This window comes from Dermacentor albipictus, chromosome 6 (genome assembly GCF_038994185.2).
Source record: "Dermacentor albipictus isolate Rhodes 1998 colony chromosome 6, USDA_Dalb.pri_finalv2, whole genome shotgun sequence".
NCBI lineage: Eukaryota > Metazoa > Arthropoda > Arachnida > Ixodida > Ixodidae > Dermacentor > Dermacentor albipictus.
The window spans coordinates 48,471,069-48,492,923 of record NC_091826.1 but is presented as its reverse complement, the minus strand read 5'-3'; the positions used below and the strand labels follow the sequence as shown (position 1 = coordinate 48,492,923).

At 45.8% G+C, this 21,855-nt stretch overlaps 1 protein-coding gene across 3 annotated transcripts in view; it reads right to left on the bottom strand.

The window, feature by feature from the left end:
* Mat89Ba (nucleolar protein 6 Mat89Ba) overlaps nt 1-21,855 on the bottom strand; it is a 53,232-nt gene that overhangs the window by 11,611 nt on the left and 19,766 nt on the right. For all 3 annotated transcript variants that reach the window (XM_070540508.1, XM_070540509.1, XM_070540507.1), the window contains exons 6-14: nt 21,656-21,784; nt 17,118-17,284; nt 15,794-15,914; nt 14,365-14,525; nt 11,506-11,621; nt 8,618-8,792; nt 7,494-7,759; nt 2,750-2,978; nt 2,087-2,210 (exon numbers count right to left, since the gene is read on the bottom strand). In XM_070540508.1, coding sequence (XP_070396609.1) covers nt 2,087-2,210; nt 2,750-2,978; nt 7,494-7,759; nt 8,618-8,792; nt 11,506-11,621; nt 14,365-14,525; nt 15,794-15,914; nt 17,118-17,284; nt 21,656-21,784 — 1,488 coding nt within the window. The remainder of the gene's footprint in view (nt 1-2,086; nt 2,211-2,749; nt 2,979-7,493; nt 7,760-8,617; nt 8,793-11,505; nt 11,622-14,364; nt 14,526-15,793; nt 15,915-17,117; nt 17,285-21,655; nt 21,785-21,855) is intronic.

Below are 21,855 nucleotides of genomic sequence, written 5' to 3'. Positions count from 1 at the left end.
AGCAACATTGGTGTTTCTCACCGCTGCCCGTTGCCGTGTGCACAAGCAGTACTTCCTTCTTTTCGCACCTCTCTCTAGCTGCGGCACGTAGCTGGCAAAGCCAGGCCATGCCTAACAGCACCACACCACATATTGATGATGCTGCTTGCACACAGCGTACTAAAAACCAGATCCTCCACTTCTCTCTCTCACTGTGGCGTGCTGGCACAGCTAGGTGTGGCCTCCGAGACTGCGGGAAACTGGCACACGCCTGCCAAGCCAAGCCGCCGCACTCACACAGCGGAGCCGGGGCAGCTGCAGGGCCATGAGAGAGTAGCGAATCGGACGGCTTCGCTTTTACAGGCCGAATGCGTCCACATATATGCCTGCATTTCTGGTACTGTGCCGAGCTCTGTCGGCTGTATACTTCGACAGGTTCGCAAAATCTTGCAAAAGTAAGAATATCTCCCAAAGTCAGGGAGGTCGCCCGAGAATACGGCCCCAGCTGCGTAGTCGGTGCATTATGTTGTATGTCAAGAGTAGCTCGAACACAACGTACTTCGTTCGCGTTGCAGCGTGTTAGCTGTTCCCTTCAACAGCACTGCTGTTTCACTGGTTTCACAACAATATGAACGGGTTAAGTGGAAAGCAGAATTGAAGGACCACCACATTGGGACATAATGACGCTATTGTAACGGCTGTCGCATCAGGTGCTAAATAGTCAGATGTTGCACTCACCGGAGTGTCTTTTGCTGTTGTTTTATTAAATTTTCATCATATAGGCAGCTGCATAGCGGTTCGGTGGGCCGTAGTCTTCTTTGCATGCTTAAAGTTGTGCAAACCATTGGGCATATACTGCAGTAGAGGGCAATATAGTTGGCACAATGAATTAATGGATGTAACGAAGTCATTTCGGCTTCCACTTAAACTTCGTTATAATGAGGATGACTAAGTCAATGCAAAGCATTTCTTCCCTGCACGTGGCGCAAAGCCTGACTGAACTAATGCCCTCTAGGAAAAACAGCCTCATCCTCATCATCAGCCTGGTTACGCCCACTGCAGGGCAAAGGCCTCTCCCATATTTCACCAACAAGCCCGGTCATGTACTAATTGTGGCCATGCCGTCCCTGCAAACTTCTTAATCTCATCCGCCCACCTAACTTTCTGCCGCCCCCTGCTACGCTTCCCTTCCCTTGGAATCCAGTCCGTAACCCTTAATGACCATCGGTTATCTTCCCTCCTCCGATCACATATTTTTTATATAACTATCAATGTGTAGAGCCTGTTGCATTTTTATGTGGATCTTTTGTGTCTGTAATGTTCTTTCTTTTTTTTAATTTGTGGTGTTTGTGTGGTGTGGCATGCCTTGCCAGGAGATTTCTTACTTTTCCCCGAGATCCAGCTGGCAAAAGATAAATGTGCATCGGCCCGACCTGTCGTCTGTAACCCGTGATTGCGTGCTACGGTTGAATGTGACGACGGGCGATGCATGGCAATGTGTATCGTTCAATCCTAAAGGAAGGCAAAAAGAGCAAGAAAAATGGGGGGAAAGCAAAAAAAAAAGGACCCTTGTCTATAAATGCCATATTTCTACCCAGACATTTTTGTTTCTCTTGTAGTATGTGCGCTTGATTACAGAGTCGTAGGCCCTTCATGACAAGAAAACAGCCACTCGAGAACAAATAGCATTATGATTACGAATTAACCACCTACACTGAATATCTTTGTGGGGCTTTTCCGGCCCAGAAACGACACAAATGGTAGGAGAAAATGCTTCGATATACATGTGATCAACATTACATCATGCACCCTGCAGAACGAAGTTGAAGAAGAGAAGAGAAGAGAATTTTTTTTTCGTGCTAGTAGGCAACTGGTTACCATTGAAGAAATGCAGTTTTTCTGGGAGTGGTTTACCATTCTAGACTGACTCAAGAGCACTTACCTTTAGCACTACTATAAGCTATGTGAAAGGCAGTCACCACCATTCTTGAGAAGAGCACAGATAACTCACTCTTTTATGAGACAGCCAAAAGGAGATAAAAACTGGAAAGTACTAAAAGGCATTGCACTGTAGTTAGGGTTAAATATGCATGTCAGAAAATCTTGCCTGTCGAGATGGGTATGAGATGTGGGACATGGGCCTTCATTGGAAGGGGCATCGTGTAGACCTTGTCCTGGACAAAGCCTGTGCCGAAATCTATTGCCAAAGCTCCCTTCAGGGGTGGGAAGACCTGCAGAACATAAGATTGGTAAAGTTATTGTGATGCTGAAAATAACACCTGGTGTGTCTGAGTTACGGTTCATGTTGTCATCAATAGATGGCGCCACCAACACACCTATACAGGTACAGATGCGAGCACAAGTAAAAGGAACGGACAGGACAACGACAGCGTTGTCCTGTCCGTCCGTTTTACTTGTGCTCGTGTCTGTACTTGCTGGAATGCCCTGTACTGTCATCATGCACCAAATGGCCCAGCAAACCCCACTACTAGAATAGAGGCTGATTTTGGTTGGTGACTGGCTTCGAGCAGGTATGTAGCTCACAACACAACAGCTGCAGTTCAGTTTCACAGTTCAAGGCCTCTTGTGCTTCTAATAATGGTATTTTAGCAAGCCAAAGAAAAATAAGAGTCCAGAGACGTGGAAGAAGTGAACAGCAGATTAACTGATTCTCAATTTTTGCTTCTGAAGCAATAGTGAGCAGCGACTCTGTCTATGTCGTGAAATTACGAGGCCCTTCACCTCGGGAGTTTCACCCGAGCAAACTCACCTCGGTCAAGCGCAAGGTGGGAGATGTGCCTCTGACAGACGACACGGTAAGCGGAAGGTCGTGCAGACGACGCAGGGACCGCGCCAGTTCGTCATACACGGAGACCAGTTCCTCGCCAAGCTCTTCGCCTGTGCCGTAAGGATGCGATGACGAAAAGTCGACACCCCGTGGGCACAACAGCGGATCCAGGAAGTCGCCAACCACGGTGCACGCTTCGATGTTGGCGTGCCTACCAAAGAAAATTTTTTACTTACATTACCGTATTTACACGATTGTAAGTCGACCCCTTTTTTTAAATTTGAAAGTCTGAAGTTGGGGGGTCGACTTACAATCGAAACCAAAACATGGCCCCGCCCAAAAAAGCGATACATACAAGAGCTACAACGTAGTTTCAATTTTATGTTTGCTCTATGGCCCTACCCGTATCTTTTTGCTATCCCGCGTGTTTGTTCGCTTTTCGGAAGGGTTTTTCAACATTTTTGAGAGCCTTATTACAGTGCATGCAACACTCATGGGGGGGTGTCGATAGTTGATGGAAGCGCCGCTGTTCCCATTTGCGGCGGCACCCTCAGAACGGCGGCGCTTGCGGGGGGTATCGGTAGTTCATGGAAGAGCAGACGCCGCTCGCGGGTTTCTGTTTCTCTGTTTAAAGGCATTGGAATTGGCTTGACAAACTTTTTGACGCGTTCCACTTGACTGCCGGCTGCGTGCTACTTCTATGCTTCCCCAGTCGTCGTGAGTGCTGCAGGCCCACTAATCGTTCGGCACTCGTTCACAGCAGCGTTCAAGGGGGCTGCCATCCTTTACGCCGAAGAAACAAATCACTGCGCAGCGGGCCGCAATTTCGATGTTTCTAAACGGGTGGTGCGAGAGTGGCGACTGCAGCGAAGCGAAATTTTCACCCTGTGACGGCAAGCGACAAATTTCCCACGTGCCGAAGTCTGGACGCTTTTCGGAGCTGTAGGCTAAGCTTGCGGCGTACGTCGCTGAAATGCCTGATTGGTCCCTGCCATTGAAGTGCGACGTGGTCATGAAACAAGCCTGGACCTTCGCCTTAATTTTAAGGTTCTGCTCCGCCGTGAGTACAACGAGTGGCTGGCGGCAGAAGACTGCGAAATTACGCCAACCGGACCTGTTAGAAGAGCCTCCGTGATGGTTGCGTGTGGTTGGGTGCATTTGGCGTGGGCTGCTTGTTCTGCAAGATGTCCTGGTGCGGTCGTTTGCCAAATTTGAAATTTCACTGGACCACGACGCGCCGTGGGACCGCAGCAACGATGACGATGGCAGCACTAGTGAAGACGAGTAGTCGAGTGACCATGTCAGCTAGTAATAAATTTTCGTTATCGAGTGCGCCCTCCGGTATGCTCTCTTATTTTTTTTTTTTCCGGTCAGGCGATATGGGGGGGTCGACTTACAATCGTGTAAATACGGTATATATTCATAGGACAGAATTAAGCGAAACCTGTTGAGGCACACATCTGTGGCTGGAGTAAATGCCCATACTAACTATAGTAATTTAGTGCAAGTTCATAACGCACATAGTTATTATGCAAGACCAACTAGCCCAACAGTCAGTTCTCCTGAAAGGCCCATACAGTAGACTTCCATTAATTCGACTTCCGTAATTTGATTCCGATTGAAGGTCCCAGCCGATGCCGATGCATTTTTATGGACCCAATCGGTTGTTTTTCTACCCTAAGTTGGTCTTCACTGGATAACGTGAACTTGACCAGTCAGCAAACACACGCCTGACGCCCTGGTGATCCCAGTAGCTGTTCCTATAGTGTCAGCGTCTGCCTCAGCAGAGCTTAGGGGGTAGCGAGTGTATTGAACACACATCAAAAATCTCCTGTAGAAAATGCCTATTTTCGGCCTGCCTTAGAAAGACTTTCAAGCAATAGCCATAGCTCACAACGTCTGATTACAGTATTTATTCTATTCTAATGGTATCGTTTTATTTTTTAATTCTGGTGAAAATTGCCTGAACGGTGCAATTGGATACAAAACCAAAACTGCCTTTGCAACATCTTTTTGCTTAAACGCAACACAGTGTATTGCGGTGAAACTGACTTTAGAAAACTAAAACTGTGTGGCGAAGAAGACTTTAGGAAACCGGCTGCCCATTATGCAACAGATATTAGACCGTTGCCCAATTTTCATGCTAAGAAATTCGGCATGCATTATATTTCTACGTTGTCTAACTTTAATGTCATTTCTATGTTGGTTTTGTACTTTGTACACATACAAAACATGCACACATTTGATTAGGGGAGTGTTAGAATTGGGAAAATACTACCAAGCAAATCATCAATGTGTCTTGGTGTTTTTTTCTGTGTTTTGTTTAATTATACCTGCCAGATAAACCAATCAACTTCATCAGTCCCATCAGGGTCAAATTAACAGATGTCAACTGTATTAGGCGGAGGTTACCTCTGCACATGGCATCTGTGACAAAGCCTAAATTAAAACACCAAGTCAGAAGCCACCGATATACATTGTTTTGCTTTTACGGTCACCTGTGTTTGCAAAAGTGGCCAGATTCAAGTTACAGAACGTAGATTTGGGACTACACACTATTTAGAAAACAGATGCAGAGAGATTCCCCATCACACTCTTTCATAAATAATCAGATAAAATAAATGAACAAATTCTGTGGCTTTACATGCTGAAACCACAACCTGATTATGAGGCACACCGTAACAGGGGAGCACGGACTAACTTTGACCACTTGGGGTTCCTTGCCATCCATCTAAATCGAAGTGCATTTTGTCTCTATCAAAATGCAGCGGGAGTTGCACTTGCGATCTCTGAGTCGAACTCGCAATCTTGGGCTCGCACTCCTGTGCAATTACACATTACAGGTGTTTTGATTATTTCTTTCCTGTTCGTGTTTCAATCGGTGCTGTTTTTATTCTTATGTTTTTCTGAACCCTGGCAGGATTAAAAAGAAATCAACCGTGACAGCGTTGTTCCACCTTTTCAGGTAGATTTCTGCAAGAGGTGGATTTTGCTTACATGGCAGTCCAAAATGTGCAGACAGTTAATTAAAAAAATTAACACATTAACCTTGAAGCGTCCATTTGAGGGCACAAGTTTGTGGGGATGTGCGACTCTCGCGCGTCCCCTGATGTTTTTCCCGCATAGCGCGTCTCCTGTAGTGCGGCTTCACCGCGTGGCCTGCATGATGCCCGCGGAAGTCGATGTGGTTGGGGCGCAGTGCGAGAAATGGCGCGAGTGTTGCGCTGCTAACGCCGCCGACAGGCGAGGTTACTTGGGCGCCGAAAGGAAGGCGCTTGCTCTCTTGGTTTCGAGATCAGCAAGCGGTACGGACGTGCCGTGCCGCGCGTACGCCGACCCATGCTTCTGCGCGACCGTCTCGTGTGGCCGCCTTGGAACGCGCCACTGTTGGCGTGAACGTACACGCGAACGACCAGGCGTTGGGATCCAGCATGGGGCGAACATATTCGCTCGCTATCAGGTCGCAGTGAGTCGGACTTCTAGATTCGTCGCGCGCCCATCGGCATGTTTTGTGGATAGCGACTCGGCTAGCAGGCATTGATCTATGAAAGGTGCAATAAATGCCCTTGTGATTGTTTGTACTGTGTTGTCGTTCCTTTGTCCCAAGAGCATGGGAGGAGAACCCCATAAGTTGCAATTTTAAAATTGAAGTAGCAGAGTCAGGTCTGTTTACAACAAATCCTTTGACTGTGCTAGCACCACCTTTATGACCTCTGTCCAACTCTGCTATGAAATACTTTGGCTTTCCAGTTACCAGTCTCCCAAAAGAACCCCCTAGCAGTTCAGAAGAATCTTAACTTGAACGTCAATTCATTTTTAGACCAGGTTCTGGAGATGGCTATCTTGAAAGTGGGCTAGTCTTATCCCTGCCAAGCAGTCATAACTTCAGTACTGCTAGGCCTTAATATTACAATTGTAAAATGTGCTCTAAAAAGAATAATAAAGTGTTAATTAGTGACTATTTTTAACTAACTACCCAGACATTGAAATTAATCGCGCAAGTACTAATGTCTGCCTCCTCAGGTAATGCACATGAACAGACTGAACTGCACTTGTCTTGTATCCTTTTTAACAGCCCTCGTCATTTTCTTGTGCTGATATGAACGTGCAAAGATGTCATACCAACATGACCAGACGCCAACTCTTGTCAAATTAAGTCACCCCCAAACATGTGTTTCACACTCCACACAAAGCACAGTTCAGTACTTCCGTTTCAAGTTATAAACTGTATCCTTCCCTAGGACATGCAGAGGATAAAAGCACTTCCCAAGCATGTTTCTAAGAAGGACTTGGATGGCCTGCTGTTCCAGCATTGAACTCGGACAAGACATGCAAGTTGTGGCATGCCTGCCTTGACCTGGCATTAGGTTGCAAGCTGGACAGAAAGGTACAGCACAAATTATGCAGACAAACTAGCAAGCGGCGTCTCAAAACCTGACAAATTCGCCTGGTAAAACAAGCACTCACTATCATGATGGAATCGCGCATCGCACTCTTTTTTAATTCTGCCACCTTTTCTTTGCCGCATCATGCTGTGCCGGCAGTTTGTTAATCGCACAAAAATGAACACTAAATGACTTCAAGTCGAAAACTTAGTTCTTGACTGGTGAAGCAACACCTAAAAGTTGGTAGTCTGCATTCTGTCGCACCTTTCTCTCCACCCTTCTTGTATTTTGCGCGCAGTACGCAACTCGTTCGTGCAGAACAACACACAGAGTATTCACACCTCGACAGGAGGTGCCTCGCAATCCTGAGCACGATGCTGCGACGCTCGCAGGCAGCCTTGCCTGACCAGACGACTGCTTCCAGAATGCTGCTGTCTGGGAACCGGCGCAGTTCCGATCGGTCTCCCCACAGCTGCCGAAATGCGGGCGCGTCTGGCGAGTCTGCAGCCGGGCCACGCTCCACTGTGGCATAACAGTGCGCAGCGTCGAGGAGGAGCCCAATCTCTAGGGACTCGCGGACAACTGGAGGCTCCTCACTTATCTTCCACTGCAAAGCAAAGATCTCATGAAAGTAACTCTGCGAAAGCCTACAAAGTGGAGGAAGATTCATGAATGTAAAAGTTGCCCTCTGCCTGCCCAAAGACAATGTTAAACAAAAATTTGTATGAGTTCCTTGGGAAAAAAGCTCCATATTTGTAAATAAAAAGAAGTCCAGTCCAGGAGCCAGAGCCAGAACTAGACAGAAAAAATGCTTCAATGGACCAGACGTAATAAAAGGACAGACAACGTCCAGTCCCTTGCACTGTTCTTTCTGCTGAAGCCCTGAATCGACACTTATGACGACGCCCAAAGCTTATGATTCTGCAAACCCAGAACCACTGCATATGTTAGATGGGTCAGTTGCTTAACTCAAATTACATATAGGCCACCTATTGGCAGCATGAGGGCAAAGTAACAGGAGCACTGATTTCCCTCATCTGCTTTCCATCAGCGGTTGTGTTTGTTGTCTGCTCCATGCAGCGCTTGCTTTTTGTTTGTTACCTGCTTTATTCCCAGTTTTAAGCACTGCCTCTAGTTAATTGTTAATCAACCTGCAGCTCAAAGCAGTGGAAGCTGCTGCAAGACAGTGAGAAAAAAAAAGGTTCTGAAATACTTAATAAAAGAAACTACCCCTATTGGCTGGTGCATTATAGTTGTTTCCCAACATGGCAGTTCACTAAGCTGTTACTGTGTTCCACCACCGAGCACAAGTCAGTGAGTTAAAACTCCCGGCCACAGTGGCTGTATTCTCATAAGGATATGATGCAAGGAAGCTCAGGTCTCAAAGTCTGCAGTTACGCAGAAGCTGCGAATGCACAGAAATGCGCCAAATGGATAAGAAAAAGAAAAAAAACTGCTCACTAACTTCTGATGGAGCAGGTATGCGAGTTGACACAAGGTCAGTTCGGCTGCCGAAGCCCCTGCGCAGGAGCTGGCACACAGCCTTGGCAACTGGCCTTGACTTGGAGCCACTGAAATCTGCCAGCTCCGCGCGGAGTGACTGGGCCTCGACTGCGGACTCCAAGTCCCCCTCATTAAGCCTGCAAAGAACAAAGCGAAGAAAGAGTGTGCAGAACATATCACTCCTTTTTAAAACGTTTAGCATGATGTGACGGTGACAAGCGAAGAGTGAGTGTGCAGAACATATCACTCCTTTTTAAAACGTTTAGCATGATTTGACGGGTGACTAAGCGAAGAGTGAGTGTGCAGAACATATCACTCCTTTTTCAAACGTTTAGCATGATGTGACGGGTGACAAAGCGAAGAGTGAGTGTGCAGAATATATCACTCCTTTTTAAAACGTTTAGCATGATTTCACGGGTGACTAAGAGAAGAAAGAGTGTGCAGAACATATCACTCCTTTTTAAAACGTTTAGCATGATGTGACGGTGACAAGCGAAGAGTGAGTGTGCAGAACATATCACTCCTTTGTAAAATGTTTAGCATGATTTGACGGGTGACTAAGCGAAGAGTGAGTGTGCAGAACATATCACTCCTTTTTAAAACGTTTAGCATGATGTGACGGGTGACAAAGCAAAGAGCGAGTGTGCAGAACATATCACTCCTTTTTAAAACGTTCAGCATGATGTGACGGGTGACAAAGCGAAGAGTGAGTGTGCAGAACATATCACTCCTTTTTAAAACGTTTAGCATGATGTGACGGGTGACAAAGCGAAGAGTGAGTGTGCAGAACATATCACTGCTTTTTGAAACGTTTAGCATGATGTGACGGGTGACAAAGCGAAGAGTGAGTGTGCATAACATATCACTTCTTTTTAAAATGTTTAGCACGATGTGACGGGTGACAAAGCGAAGAGTGAGTGTGCAGAACATATCACTCCTTTTTAAAACGTTTAGCATGATGTGACGGGTGACAAAGCGAAGAGTGAGTGTGCAGAACATATCACTTCTTTTTAATATGTTTAGCCTGATGTGATGGGTGACAAAGCGAAGAGTAAGTGTGCAGAACATAACACTCCTTTTTAAAAAGTTTAGCATGATGTGACGGGTGACAAAGTGAGGAGTGAGTGTGCAGAACATATCACTCCTTTTTAAAATGTTTAGCATGATTTGACGGGTGACAAAGCGAAGAGTGAGTGTGCAGAACATATCACTTCTTTTTAAAATGTTTAGCACGATGTGATGGGTGACAAAGCGAAGAGTGAGTGTGCAGGACATATCACTCCTTTTTGAAACGTTTAGCACGATGTGACGGGTGACAAAGCGAAGAGTGAGTGTGCAGAACATATCACTCCTTTTTAAAACGTTTAGCATGATGTGACGGGTGATTTGTAACCATGACGTGCACCTACACCGTGCCTAGCATGTGAGCAAGCCAGGTTCCGTGTGGGAGCATATCACAGGAATGGATTGCCTATTGCACTGTGATAAAAAGGTGGGGGTGAGTAAATACCGAATCAAATACAAATCAAATAGTGCCAAAAGCAAATCGAATCAATACTTTTCAAATAGTTTTTCAAGAAAATGAACAGCTGTTATTACTATACATAGCAATCTATACATTCTAATGTATTCAATAACGTCACCAAGTTGATATCATATACTGCATGTTATAAAATGTTGTTTATTAAAAACACAAATTGCGTATTAGAGGTGAGTAAGCCAGTATTCGAATAATCAGTATTCATTGCTACTTGCAAATGACAGGTTTAGAGGGAACAGTCGGGCTCCCTAGAATGACACAGCATGCTCAACTATGTAACTTCTGTTTTATGTCTATATTATGTAGAGCACATGAGAGAGAGACAACGAGATATTGTTCCAACACTGGAGCTCAAACTCAACCAACTTTTATTTCTTCAGTCCCCAGCGCCAGCTAAGCTACTGCGCCACTCGTGGCCTCGCCTGACCTCGTCTTGTTTCCTAAGGCGATTGCGTCAATGTCGCTGGCGCTACAACTATGTCCACCAAGATGACACTCATGACATTTTTGCACCAATATTATGCTTGATTGCACACAGTGTCCGATATGAAATTTCGTAAAGTATACGAAAAATATTCACGTTTTCAAATAGTGACTATACGATTCGAAGACCGAAACAAATACGACAGTATTCGATTTGTTATTCAAAAGTTTTGAATATTTGCACACCTCTAATAAAAGGCACTACTCTAAGCTCAGAGAAACAGTGCTATTAACATTGGTAGTTTGTGCTTTAATTATGATCATCATTAGCCTAATTTATGTCTACTACCAGAACAGCTCCTCCCAGTATCTCTGATTATCCCTTCATCGCGCCAGCTGACTTCTTCATATTCCTGCAAGTTTCCCAACTTTATCACAACACTGTTTCATGGTGTTTCATGGTAAAACTTATTCATCACAACATCGATTTCATCACAACACAGATTTCATCACAACTGCCATCATTTACTGCATTTCTGTTCCCTCGACACCAACTCTGTAACTCTAACAGACTGCATGTTACCTACTCTACGCATAACATGGCCTGCTCTACTCTCTTTCTCCCACTTAATATCAACTAAAATATTGGCTACCCCTATTTGCTCTCAAACCTCACCTCTGTCTTCCCTGTTTCTTAGTTTTATGCCGATCATCTCTCGTTCCATCATGTGTTGTGTGATTCTTCTCAATTTGCAGAATCGCAAAAAGTCCCCTCTTGCATTCATTCACCAATCATACAAATTACATTCATCGACGCATTGCATTTTAGGAAGTGTAATATCACTGTGCAGGCAATAAGTGGCTGGAACACAAGACTCGCAACTTACAGTACGAAGCAGTCAAACGTGCGCTCAAAGGGGAGCGGAGTCACGAAGAGCACTTCGAAGCTGTCTGCAGAACACGAGTCCAGGAAAGTGATTGCCAGACGAGCTTCGTGCTTGACCTGCAAACCGACCAACACATACAACTTAGCTTGCCACTTATAGGGCCGGCCCTCTTTGGTAAACAAATATGCCAAAATATAGGCTAAGACGGTTTTAAAGAACGTTTAAATCTGTGCAACTTTCAGTAGCTGCATATCACAGACACAACCACTGAAACCACGTCTTGCCACTCAAGCTGAGCCTGCATTTTGATCCACAATGTTCCCGAACCTGCTCTCCATGCAAGGTCATGCACATCGATGTTCAGAATTGTACAGAGAGCACAGGTTTCTGGCAAAAACTTTATTTCTTTGTTCCTTACAGTATGCACAGGTGAGTGCATTGTCGTTCTTGTGCGGTGAAGTTTGGAGTGAAGTTTGGACTGCAGTTATCAATTTTAGGTTGCGTGGCTAAGCATTAAAGAAATGCAGTTTTTCCTAGAACCCATGGTCTGCACAATTTCGATGATGGAAGTACAGTGGAACCCCGTTCATACGTTATTCACCGGACCGGGGAAAAAAACGTAACAGCAGGGAAAACGCAACAATGAGGAAAGCTCCGAAAATTAATGAAAAAATGCAGCTTCAACTATAGACAATTTATTTCCACAGAGTGCGCTTAGGATTTTAAGAAGTCTATAATGGCGGCTTGCCGTTCATTTCTCTCGCTAGAAATCGCCACACGTTTCTCAATAGCCTGGAGGGCCGCATTGCTGTCAGCGTCGTCGTGAGGTGCGGCGTACCTGCGGAGGAGGTCCAGTGCCGCGGCGGCTTCTCCAAAGCTACGATTTGGCAACTCCCCGGCACCATGAGGCTTGTGCTCCTCGTCGTCACCGCGTCACAGCAATGGCAACGGACGAAGGAATATCCGCGGGAAATTTTGCCCTCTTTGGCGTAATCATGCTGACGTGCTAACGATTGTTTAGTATTGCTGCGGAGCGTGCGCGTCCGAGCATGCCCGGTTGCGCGCAGCGCGGCGTGGGAGAAATGTAAACAAGAGAGGAGAGCTGGCCGCCCGGTATAAGGTCCCTCCTCAGCCCGGTAGGCGCAGCAACGCCACCAGCAACGCCAACTTCCGGTTTCACTTTAGCTTCACAAAGAATGACGTCAGGACCTCTCCTGAGTTTCCTTCCTCCGTGGGTCAACACGTCCAACAACGATGCGGTGACTGTAATCACAGTGATGATAGTGAGAGCATTTTCCACGAATGGCCACTTAGTGGCGGCCATAGAGTTGTAGTAAGAAACTCTATGGTGGCAACCTCTCGAACTGGCGTGCGGCTTCTTGCAGCCAGTTCCATAAGCAAGCCTGGCCAAGCCCAGCCAAAACTCATCAAAAGCCAAAATGGCGGTTGGAACGCACTCCCTAGTTTAGCCCAGGCGGGTGCAGGGTGCTAAGTTGCGACGTACCATGCGGCAACGTTTTAACAGCTACAACGTAACAGCGGGGTTCCTTATACATTGTATCCTATGGAAGCTATGCCGGGACCGGATGAAAACGACGTAGCAGCCGGGAAAACGCAGCAGTGAGGAACGTAACAGCGGGGTTATACTGTAATAGGCTGCTAGCTGCATCCATGTTGCTGTTACCCCTTCTTGCCAACCAAGACAAACCTGCACTTTGGTTCACTATGTTCCTAAAGCAGCTCACCAGGCGAGGTGATGCACTGAACTTCACAATACTTATCATATTTAAAAGGAAACCCTGCTAAGAAGGTGTCCTGCTTATGTCACAGATGAAAATGTTTAAGAGGTTGCATTACAATGCAACCTCTTAAACATTTTCTTAAACAAGAAAGTCCGCATCATCTCACAAGCTTGGGTTCCAGTCGTGGATTTCTTGACTGACATTCCACAGCAGCCAGTTTCAACCTTCAGTGCATTCCATTCTGATCTACAGTAAAAGCTCGTTAATTCGAACCGCAAGGGGAAGCCGCTTCAGTTTGAATTAACGAAAGTTCGAACTAACGAAAGTGAAGGAGAGCAACAGTACACTGCGATTTGGAAGCAGTAGGGCATGTCAGAAATTTGGCGTGTCAGAAAGTGATGGCGTGTGCCGCGGGCACACGCCCTCTTCAAGTCGAAGCTCTGGGTCCGACTGTGCCACACCACCGATGTCCACCGAAACGAACGTTAGCCGAGGCTTAACACCATCACAATGAATCGCGACGGCCGATACCTCCTAAACTGAAAACAGAGGTGCACAACTGATGAAGACTGCCGAGACAAAGACGCTGAACATGTGAAGGTGGCGAAGGCCCTCATTCGTTGGTTCTTGATTGCAAGCGCAGCTGCGACGTACTTGATTCGCTGTGTTTTGGAGCTTGCCATGCCATCTCCACACAACATTAGCAGCTGTACAAGATTTGCAAAGCCTCCGAGATTCGCAACGGCCAAGAAATCTCGGAGGTTACGTAGAACGGGGAGGCGGCAGCCGCCGCTGCCTTCTGGCTGACCCCGCGTCGTTTAGATTTTTTTCCGATTATGCCTTCTCTCGCCGTTCTCTCCGTTTTGGAGGCAATACAGCCTTGTGTGTAGGCAGTAGGCGCGCTTCTCTGGCCATGTGTCAGGCGAGCGTAGTTCGAATTATCCGTGAGGGAACCTTCTCGCGTTCGAATTAACAGACTTTTTTATACATAGACTTCTGTGGAGCTTGGCCGGACCAAATCGTACAGTTCGAATTATCCATAAATTCAAATTATTGAAGTTCGAATTAACGAGCTTTCACTGTATTCCGTTCGCTGACAGCTAGGCAAGTTACTTACCCTGAGGTAAGCTTCTGTGCTCACTGATGCGCAGACATTGAGGAAGCCACAGGCGTCGACGAGAACCAGGGGATAGTTGGCACGGAATTCCTCCAGGGAGGGCTGATTGGCAACTGGCTCAGTACACAGCGTGATGTCCTCTGTGGTGAGGTCCGAACGAGCTGTGAAGGAGAACGACATGGCAATGATTAGCCAGGTCATTGTTTTGCAAGCGCCAAGCGTCACTGGCCGTCACCATGAGCCTAGTGAGAGACCGGAACTTTCAGTGGAAACTGGTGAATATAAATATATACAAATGAGCTGAAATTTCACTAACGCAGGCAACAAAGAGGCCTGATGAAATTGGTGACTTAATAAAATGTCATGCGATAAGAAGGGCTCCTTACACAGTCAAAGCACTGGCGAGAATAAACAGCAGAAACCTTAAAGTACAATCATGTTATTGCCGTGACCGCAAATGCACATTCTACTGTCAATAACTGGCTGCTTATCGGGAAGGACGCACCATCCTGTGCCCCATCAACTGACCCAACAGTATAAATGACCAAATTAGTAGTTTCACCTGTAAGCTTGGAAAAACGCTTGCGTGTTGCTGTAAAAGCTCCCAACTTAGACTGATGGCAACGTGTAGCCACAGTGAATATGAGTAAAGGTACAGTTGGCTGTAAAGATTGTTCATGAAAAATGGGTTCCATGGCAAATGAGAATGCCTGCTCTGCTAAAGCTCGGTGCTTCCAAATTAAACAACTGCAACAATATTTTGGACAGTGCAATAGGTCTAGCTTACGATAGTGTAGATATAACAGAGCCTCTGCGCCAAATTTTTTTTGTTTGAAATATGAGCGAAAGTGTCACTAAATGCTCACAGAGGCAGGCACTTTTGATAGGAAAATCCTTGCCAGAAGTGATGCATGACCTAAAGCACATGGCTCATTGGCGTTACCACAGATAAGGCAGCGCCTATGGCTGCCCACGGTGCACTGAAAAATCTCGCAGGTGGCTTGCCGAGACCGCAGCTCACGTCGCAGCGAAACCACTAAGTGCACACGTCATCTGCTACGGCGCTGTTTAAAGGCTGCTAGCAAGAAAACTATGCAATTACCAGCACTGCAGCTTTGCCAAGAGTGCTTCATTTACTCATTTATAATAAACTTGGTCAAAGTGAAATTTCGTTGCAATTAGCCTGATCACTGTGTAGGTCGCGAGAACTACGACAGACTTGAAACTCCAAATACACGGCAATGTGCCTAGACACCGCAGGAATTTAGCCTTTTTGCAAATCGTATCCACTGCAAACTTTTGTGGCGGACTGTATGTAAGCACTGAGCAAACACAATGTGCGTACTTGGTTTGCAAAGGTACAGCCACTAAGCTCTTCACAGCACACATGGCAGTGCTCTTAAAAAAGAAAGCATGAAACATAGCTTACAAAGGGTTAGCAGGACGAACCGCGCAGCTTGGTACGAGCTCATCATGGGGCTCAGCTGGCGCTTCATCAGCAGGTGAACCAGGTACATGGTCATCTCAAAACCCGAGAAGGCTCCCGGACCCTGGAGGAAAGAACACCATCATTTCAGATGAGTTGTAGTAATACTCCAGGCACATTGACAAATTTGGTGACACTTTACGAGCGAGTGCATTATCGTTGCAGCACAGAGCACTGGCACATGGGAAAAAAATCAGTTTCCCACACAAATAACTAGAGGGCAATCCGGTGCTGCAATCTTTCAGCTTCCATGGGAACAACAGTGAGCACACAGATTTGTCTGATCTTCGTGCTTATGGCTTAAAGGACATTTTTATGGGTTAGTTTACTATGCTTTATTTTCCTTTACTCACCCACATTTCGTATCAGACCTGGGGAGGGGGGGGGTATTCTGTAATCGTCCACCTAGTGGATACTGTCAATTTCAGCCGCTGCTGATTGGCTGGGCTGGCGTACAACGCATGGGAGAGAGACTTGCTGAGGGTGCTTGTCTCATTCTCGCACATCCCCCAGCCCAGCCAATTCAGCACTTCAGCAGCAGCCCAAATGGACAGTTCACTATGCGGACACTTGAAGAATACCCCCCCTGTTTTTCTAAGTGCAGAAGGCAATCAGAGTTTGCACAGATGCATCATCGCTGCAAACTGTGGCACTTATATATATATATATATATATATATATATATATATATATATATATATATATATATATATATATATATATAGGTATATATATACACTTATATTTGTTGGAAATGATCAGCTTCAAAAGTTACAAAGCTCTGTGAAGCTGTAACAATGAAGTTTCGGCAAATCTATGTACTGCCCATTCGCTTCCATGCTGACAACTGCCAGGCTTGCAGCTCCCATAGACCAGTAGTGACAGCGTTCCCACTAGTAATTTTTGTAGGAAGCTCTACGGGCAAAAAAAGTATTATTGGGAGCTGATGACAATGCTGATGGGTAAATTTGTTAGCTTAGGCAATCACTGCTAAACAACACTGCGTTGTAGTTAAGAACAGTATTGAGCATAAATTTTAGCGAAAATAAAGTAATTCATCGCAACTCCAAGGTGAGTTCTCCCAAGCAAGGACAAGACGGGACTGCACAAAAGGTGAGTAAAGAATGGCACTTTGCACTGAGGATGGCAGAGAGTGGTTATAACACATTTGAAAGCATACACAAAAAAAAGAAAGAAAAAAAATACTTCGAAATTAACGCTGAACCTGCACAAATAAATACAGTAGCCGAAGGGCAAACCATCTCACCTGGTCAAGATGACGTTTCCTTAGCCAGACCTTCAGCAGACGAGTGGCATCTACTAGGGCAGGGGCCTGTGCCAACTTCTCGGCGAGGAATCTCGCATTGCCCACCATGCGCATGTCGGCCAACACAGAGGCATTGTACTGCGGTGATGGCAGCTCGTCAGACACGCCTGTCAATGTGGAACAAGGAGACAAGTTGCTCGCCAGGCAAAAAGGTTTGAACAATTCAAATTGACAATAGTATGCAGAAGATATCTCGTAAAACCTAAAGTCACTGTGCCATTTCCCTCAATGGCATATGTAATCTGCCACCAAAATAAGAGGCACAAGGGGGTAAGGAAATTCTCACTGCATAAGCTGGAATTAATTCGCGGGCAGTATCCACGCTGAGTGCGCATTTCATTCGTGCTTGAATGGAGGTCTGCAACTTGTGTGTGCAAGAGTGGACTGGGATGCTCTGCAAGCTGAAAGTCACTTTCAAATTTAGCGGCATCCACCTGGCCGACTCCTTGAGGATACATGACGATCGGTTGTTTAAATGGTATTGTAGCAGACACGCAAGGCACGTTCCCATGCACCTCATGGTGTAGGTGTGCTTGTATCGATACGCCAACATATGCAAATAGGCTGGCTTGTTTCTGCTCTGCATCTGTTTCCACCTTACCCAAACAGAAATGTGCAATGAGCACCTCAATTCAGGTCATGCGCACTGTGGTCCCAGGCAGCTAGGTGATGCAGGCTTTTATGGTTCATGCTGCTATCGGTATGTCGAAGAACATTCTGCAGGGTGAGTGACCCGAGACATTTGTGTGGAAAATGAAATGAGTAGGGATGTGCGAATACTCAAATATCACCAAATCAAATAGTGAATGTTCTAATAATTTGATTTGCGAAACGAATATCTACTATTCGGTTTCTGCAATATTCAATATATTCGGTGCAGAGACGAGGACAGCGTTGCGTGTGCTGCAAAGCCCCTTGTGCTTGATGCTGCCCAAGCAAGCGTTTCACTTCGTTTTCGGTACAAAAGAAGCACCTGAGCATGCCGTGGACAGGTCGTCCCAGCTGCCACGATAGTGGGCTTTGTCACTTACAAGTGCTCCTCAACGTCGGCCTGTTGGGAGGATCGCAACGGGATAACCAGATGGTCAGACAGGAGGAATGTCAACAAAAGCAGCACATAATTCGGGAAGTGCAAAAGCACGCGCAAAAATCAGGTTGATTAGCCTCCGATAGGCGAGCAAGTCATGTCAGACATGCGGCAATTAACTTCACATCGTTTCAACAGCCTTAGATTGCAAGCGTTATCGTGGGAACAATCATTGATGAGTCACCCATGCAAACGTATTAGTGGCAAGCATTCTATGATGGGTTGCGGACCGTTACCTCATCAGTAAGAAGCAGATTTTTGTCACGGCCTCACTGCCTAGGCCATTAGGCCTAGTCGGCACTGCTTCACTGGACATTGGCGACTGAAGTTATGGTTTGGTGCCGAATTGGCATAGATCTATTTGCAGCAGTCGCACGACACTCGGAAAGCCGACAAACCGCTCCCAAGTGAAAACGGCAGATGAACAAGGAGGGAGGGGAGGGGTAGCTAGCGTCGGGCAAACCTGCCACGACTCTCCAGATTTCAGATTCTTTGACAGGCGGGAAATCACACCAAACCTGACAATGAAACGGCACCTGCTTTTCATCGCTGGCGCAAGCTACGCGTGGAGCGGTGATCGAGTCGCGTGTTGCGCGGTCTTTTAGTCTGTCACGCAGATTGGCTTTACGAAAACCCAACAGGCATAAAGTGGTTACTCTTCTGTATTTTAGAGAAAAACTTTCGATCAGGGTGTCTACCAAGTTGACATTTCCAAATTCCCTGAGTTTTCCAGGTTTTCCCTGAGCACCTTTGCGAAATTCCCTGAATGAGCCAGAACTTTGTTTTATGTCAAGACAGGCTGACACCACATTGCCCGATGCTGTCACTCTCTAGTAAGCATGCTGAAACAAAAAATTACTTAATCCAGTTTGAATAGTAAGGAGTAATATCTATTTTATTTAAAAAGAAAACAGAAGGAAGGTGTTAGTAAAATGCACAGCGAAAGCAATGGTAAAGCCCATTCCAAATTGAGTCGAACATTTTCAAATACGAATGAAAAGGAGATGCATACATAAGTAAATATTTTTTAATATCAGCTATTTCTATCAACTGATAGCAAGCTCATCTGTATGAGGTCCTGAACTTTGTCACAACTAAGGTTCTCTCTCAGCAGCTGGGAAGTCAACCTCAACTGTCCTGACATACTCTCAGCCCGTACACAACATCTCAGTGTTGGGTTTCACTGCTTAAACAATTTATTTTGGTTTGGATGAGGGACACCTGTGTCTCAGCGTCAGTCAACACTAAGTTTTTTTTAGCTCAAGCTCCTTCAAAAAGGCGGCGGCACCCTTCCTTTCCCGTTAATTCCTCAGTGCGTCGGTCCTTTCTGTTCTCATCCTCCTTCTACCACGCTTTCACCACATGGATCATCTGAAGCATCCTCTTGGTCAGTTGTACCGTCAACATTTGATTTTTCGGACTTCCGAGGGGCCGCAAAAAAAATTTAAAAAAAAAACGGGCAGTCTGAAAAAAATTAATGCATGTCTTTAACTGTCTGTAAGGGCTAAACTTACCACAGGCACGTCTGAAAAAGCTCTGAAGGCCTGCCAGTACGCTTATTAGGCATATCAGGGCTTGTACTGTGACAGGAGACGGGGTGCACGCATGTGTAATTAAGGAATACATACTGTGTCCCGTGACAATTGCCCCCTTCCCACGCTTGTTATGCTTCACCGCCTAACAATAGTGTACTGAGGCGAAGCTAACTTCCAGAGACTGGCATTACGCAACGCGCTGTGCTCTGCGAGCTTCAAAGCCAATCGCGAGGATTACAAAGGCGGAGTCGGTGCCATTGGTGATAGCGGCGAATTCTTTCAATGAAAAACACGGCACCGCACGGCAAGAAGCTTAATAGCGAACATAGAAGCAGCTAGGCCTAACGTTGCCGCGGTGGTGGTTACGGCTGCCAGCCGATCTGCCTGCGAGAGTGCCGGTTCGAGGCGGCGAGATAATCAATATAGCGGCGGTGGCGGCTTTGATTATAGCCATTTCAGATCTGCAGTCAGGGCAATATACATTGACTATATGGAGTACGTGGTGTTGCCGCAAAACCGTGCAAATTATTGGGCATGTCCGAAAAATCGGGCGTTTAGAAAATCGGTCGTTAACTACTCTGGCAATACATCGTGCCGATGACACGGCGTCAATGACGATTCGTTGCGATTCCTCTGTTACTGGAGCCAGCATTAACGCGACTTTCGTTCCCTTTCAATAAAGTTACAGCTAATTTTCCCTGATAGAAGCACAAATTCCCTGAGTTTTCCCTGAGTTTTTCCAGACTGTTCAAATTCCCTGAGAATTCCCGGTTTTCCCGGTTTTCCCGGTTGGTAGACACCCTGTCGATGCAATAAATAAAAGACTGCAGCAAAACACAGGTCCACTGTTATACTGAGAACCTCACTGGTATTCAGTACAACCGAATGTTACTAATTCATTAGTTTCAGAGGAGAGAAATAAAAGCACTTCATTCTATTCAACAAAAATTCTATTGGTAAAAATGAAAATATACATTTTGCAAGCCTTCAATATAATAGAACTGAGCAGTAATCATTGCTGGCATACTAATTTAGTGTTCCCTTTAATAAGAGTAGACCATGTTGCATACCTTGATTTCTATGTACCTCAGTTACTGATCGCTTGCAACATCCTTGTTATGCAATGCCAGCAGACTCTCAAGCATGCGAAGCACCATATTGTCTTGCCCAAAAATTTTAAGCATTAAATTTTGTGAAAAAGTTTATAATATTCGATTCGCTATTCGGCCTTTTTTTTTCTTGATTTGATTCAATATTCAATTTGAAATCCACTATTCGGTATTTGTGCACACTTAGAAATAAGAAAGCTTTTGCACATCCGACTTCACCAAGACTGTTTATGGTGCACACATTAAAAAAAAATTAAATTCTGAGGTATTCCTTGGTAAAACCACAACTTGATCATGAGGCACGTCATAGTGGATGTGGCTTCAGATTAATTTTGACTACCTGAGGTTCTTTGTGCATCTAAAGCTAAGTACACGAGCATTTTTGCATTTCACCCCCAAGAAAATAAGGTGGCCTTTGATCCCGCAAAGCCACCACGGCAGGTATATGATGCGCAGTACCTACAGTGGTAGAAGTAAGCCATTGCATGCTGCATTACTGTGCGTGAAGTGGCATGAATAATAATAATAAAAAATAGAGGGGGGGGGGGAGAGAAATGTCTAATGTGAAGCGTCACTCAAGGCATCTATGGGTACAAACATAGCCTGCAGGCCTTCACATCGTATCTTGGCTGCAATCTACAGCAAAGTACTAACTTGGTGTTCTTTTTTCATAGTGTACTGTACTGTACATATGTCCAGCTTCGGTTAGACATGAATATCAGAGCACAGGTACCAGCATTAACGCACCACTGGAGTTGTCCTTGAAAAACCACGATGCCCGCAGGTTGCTGCGTGCTGGCACGAACCGAGATACCTTGAACTGCTCCGCACATGGGTAAGGCAGCAGGCGGACCCGAAAGTGCTTCCCAGCTTGGCCTGTGGGAGGTTTCAAGAAGAGAACATAGACGCAACAAAGTGTTGTGGCAGAGATGCCTCGCAAACAATAA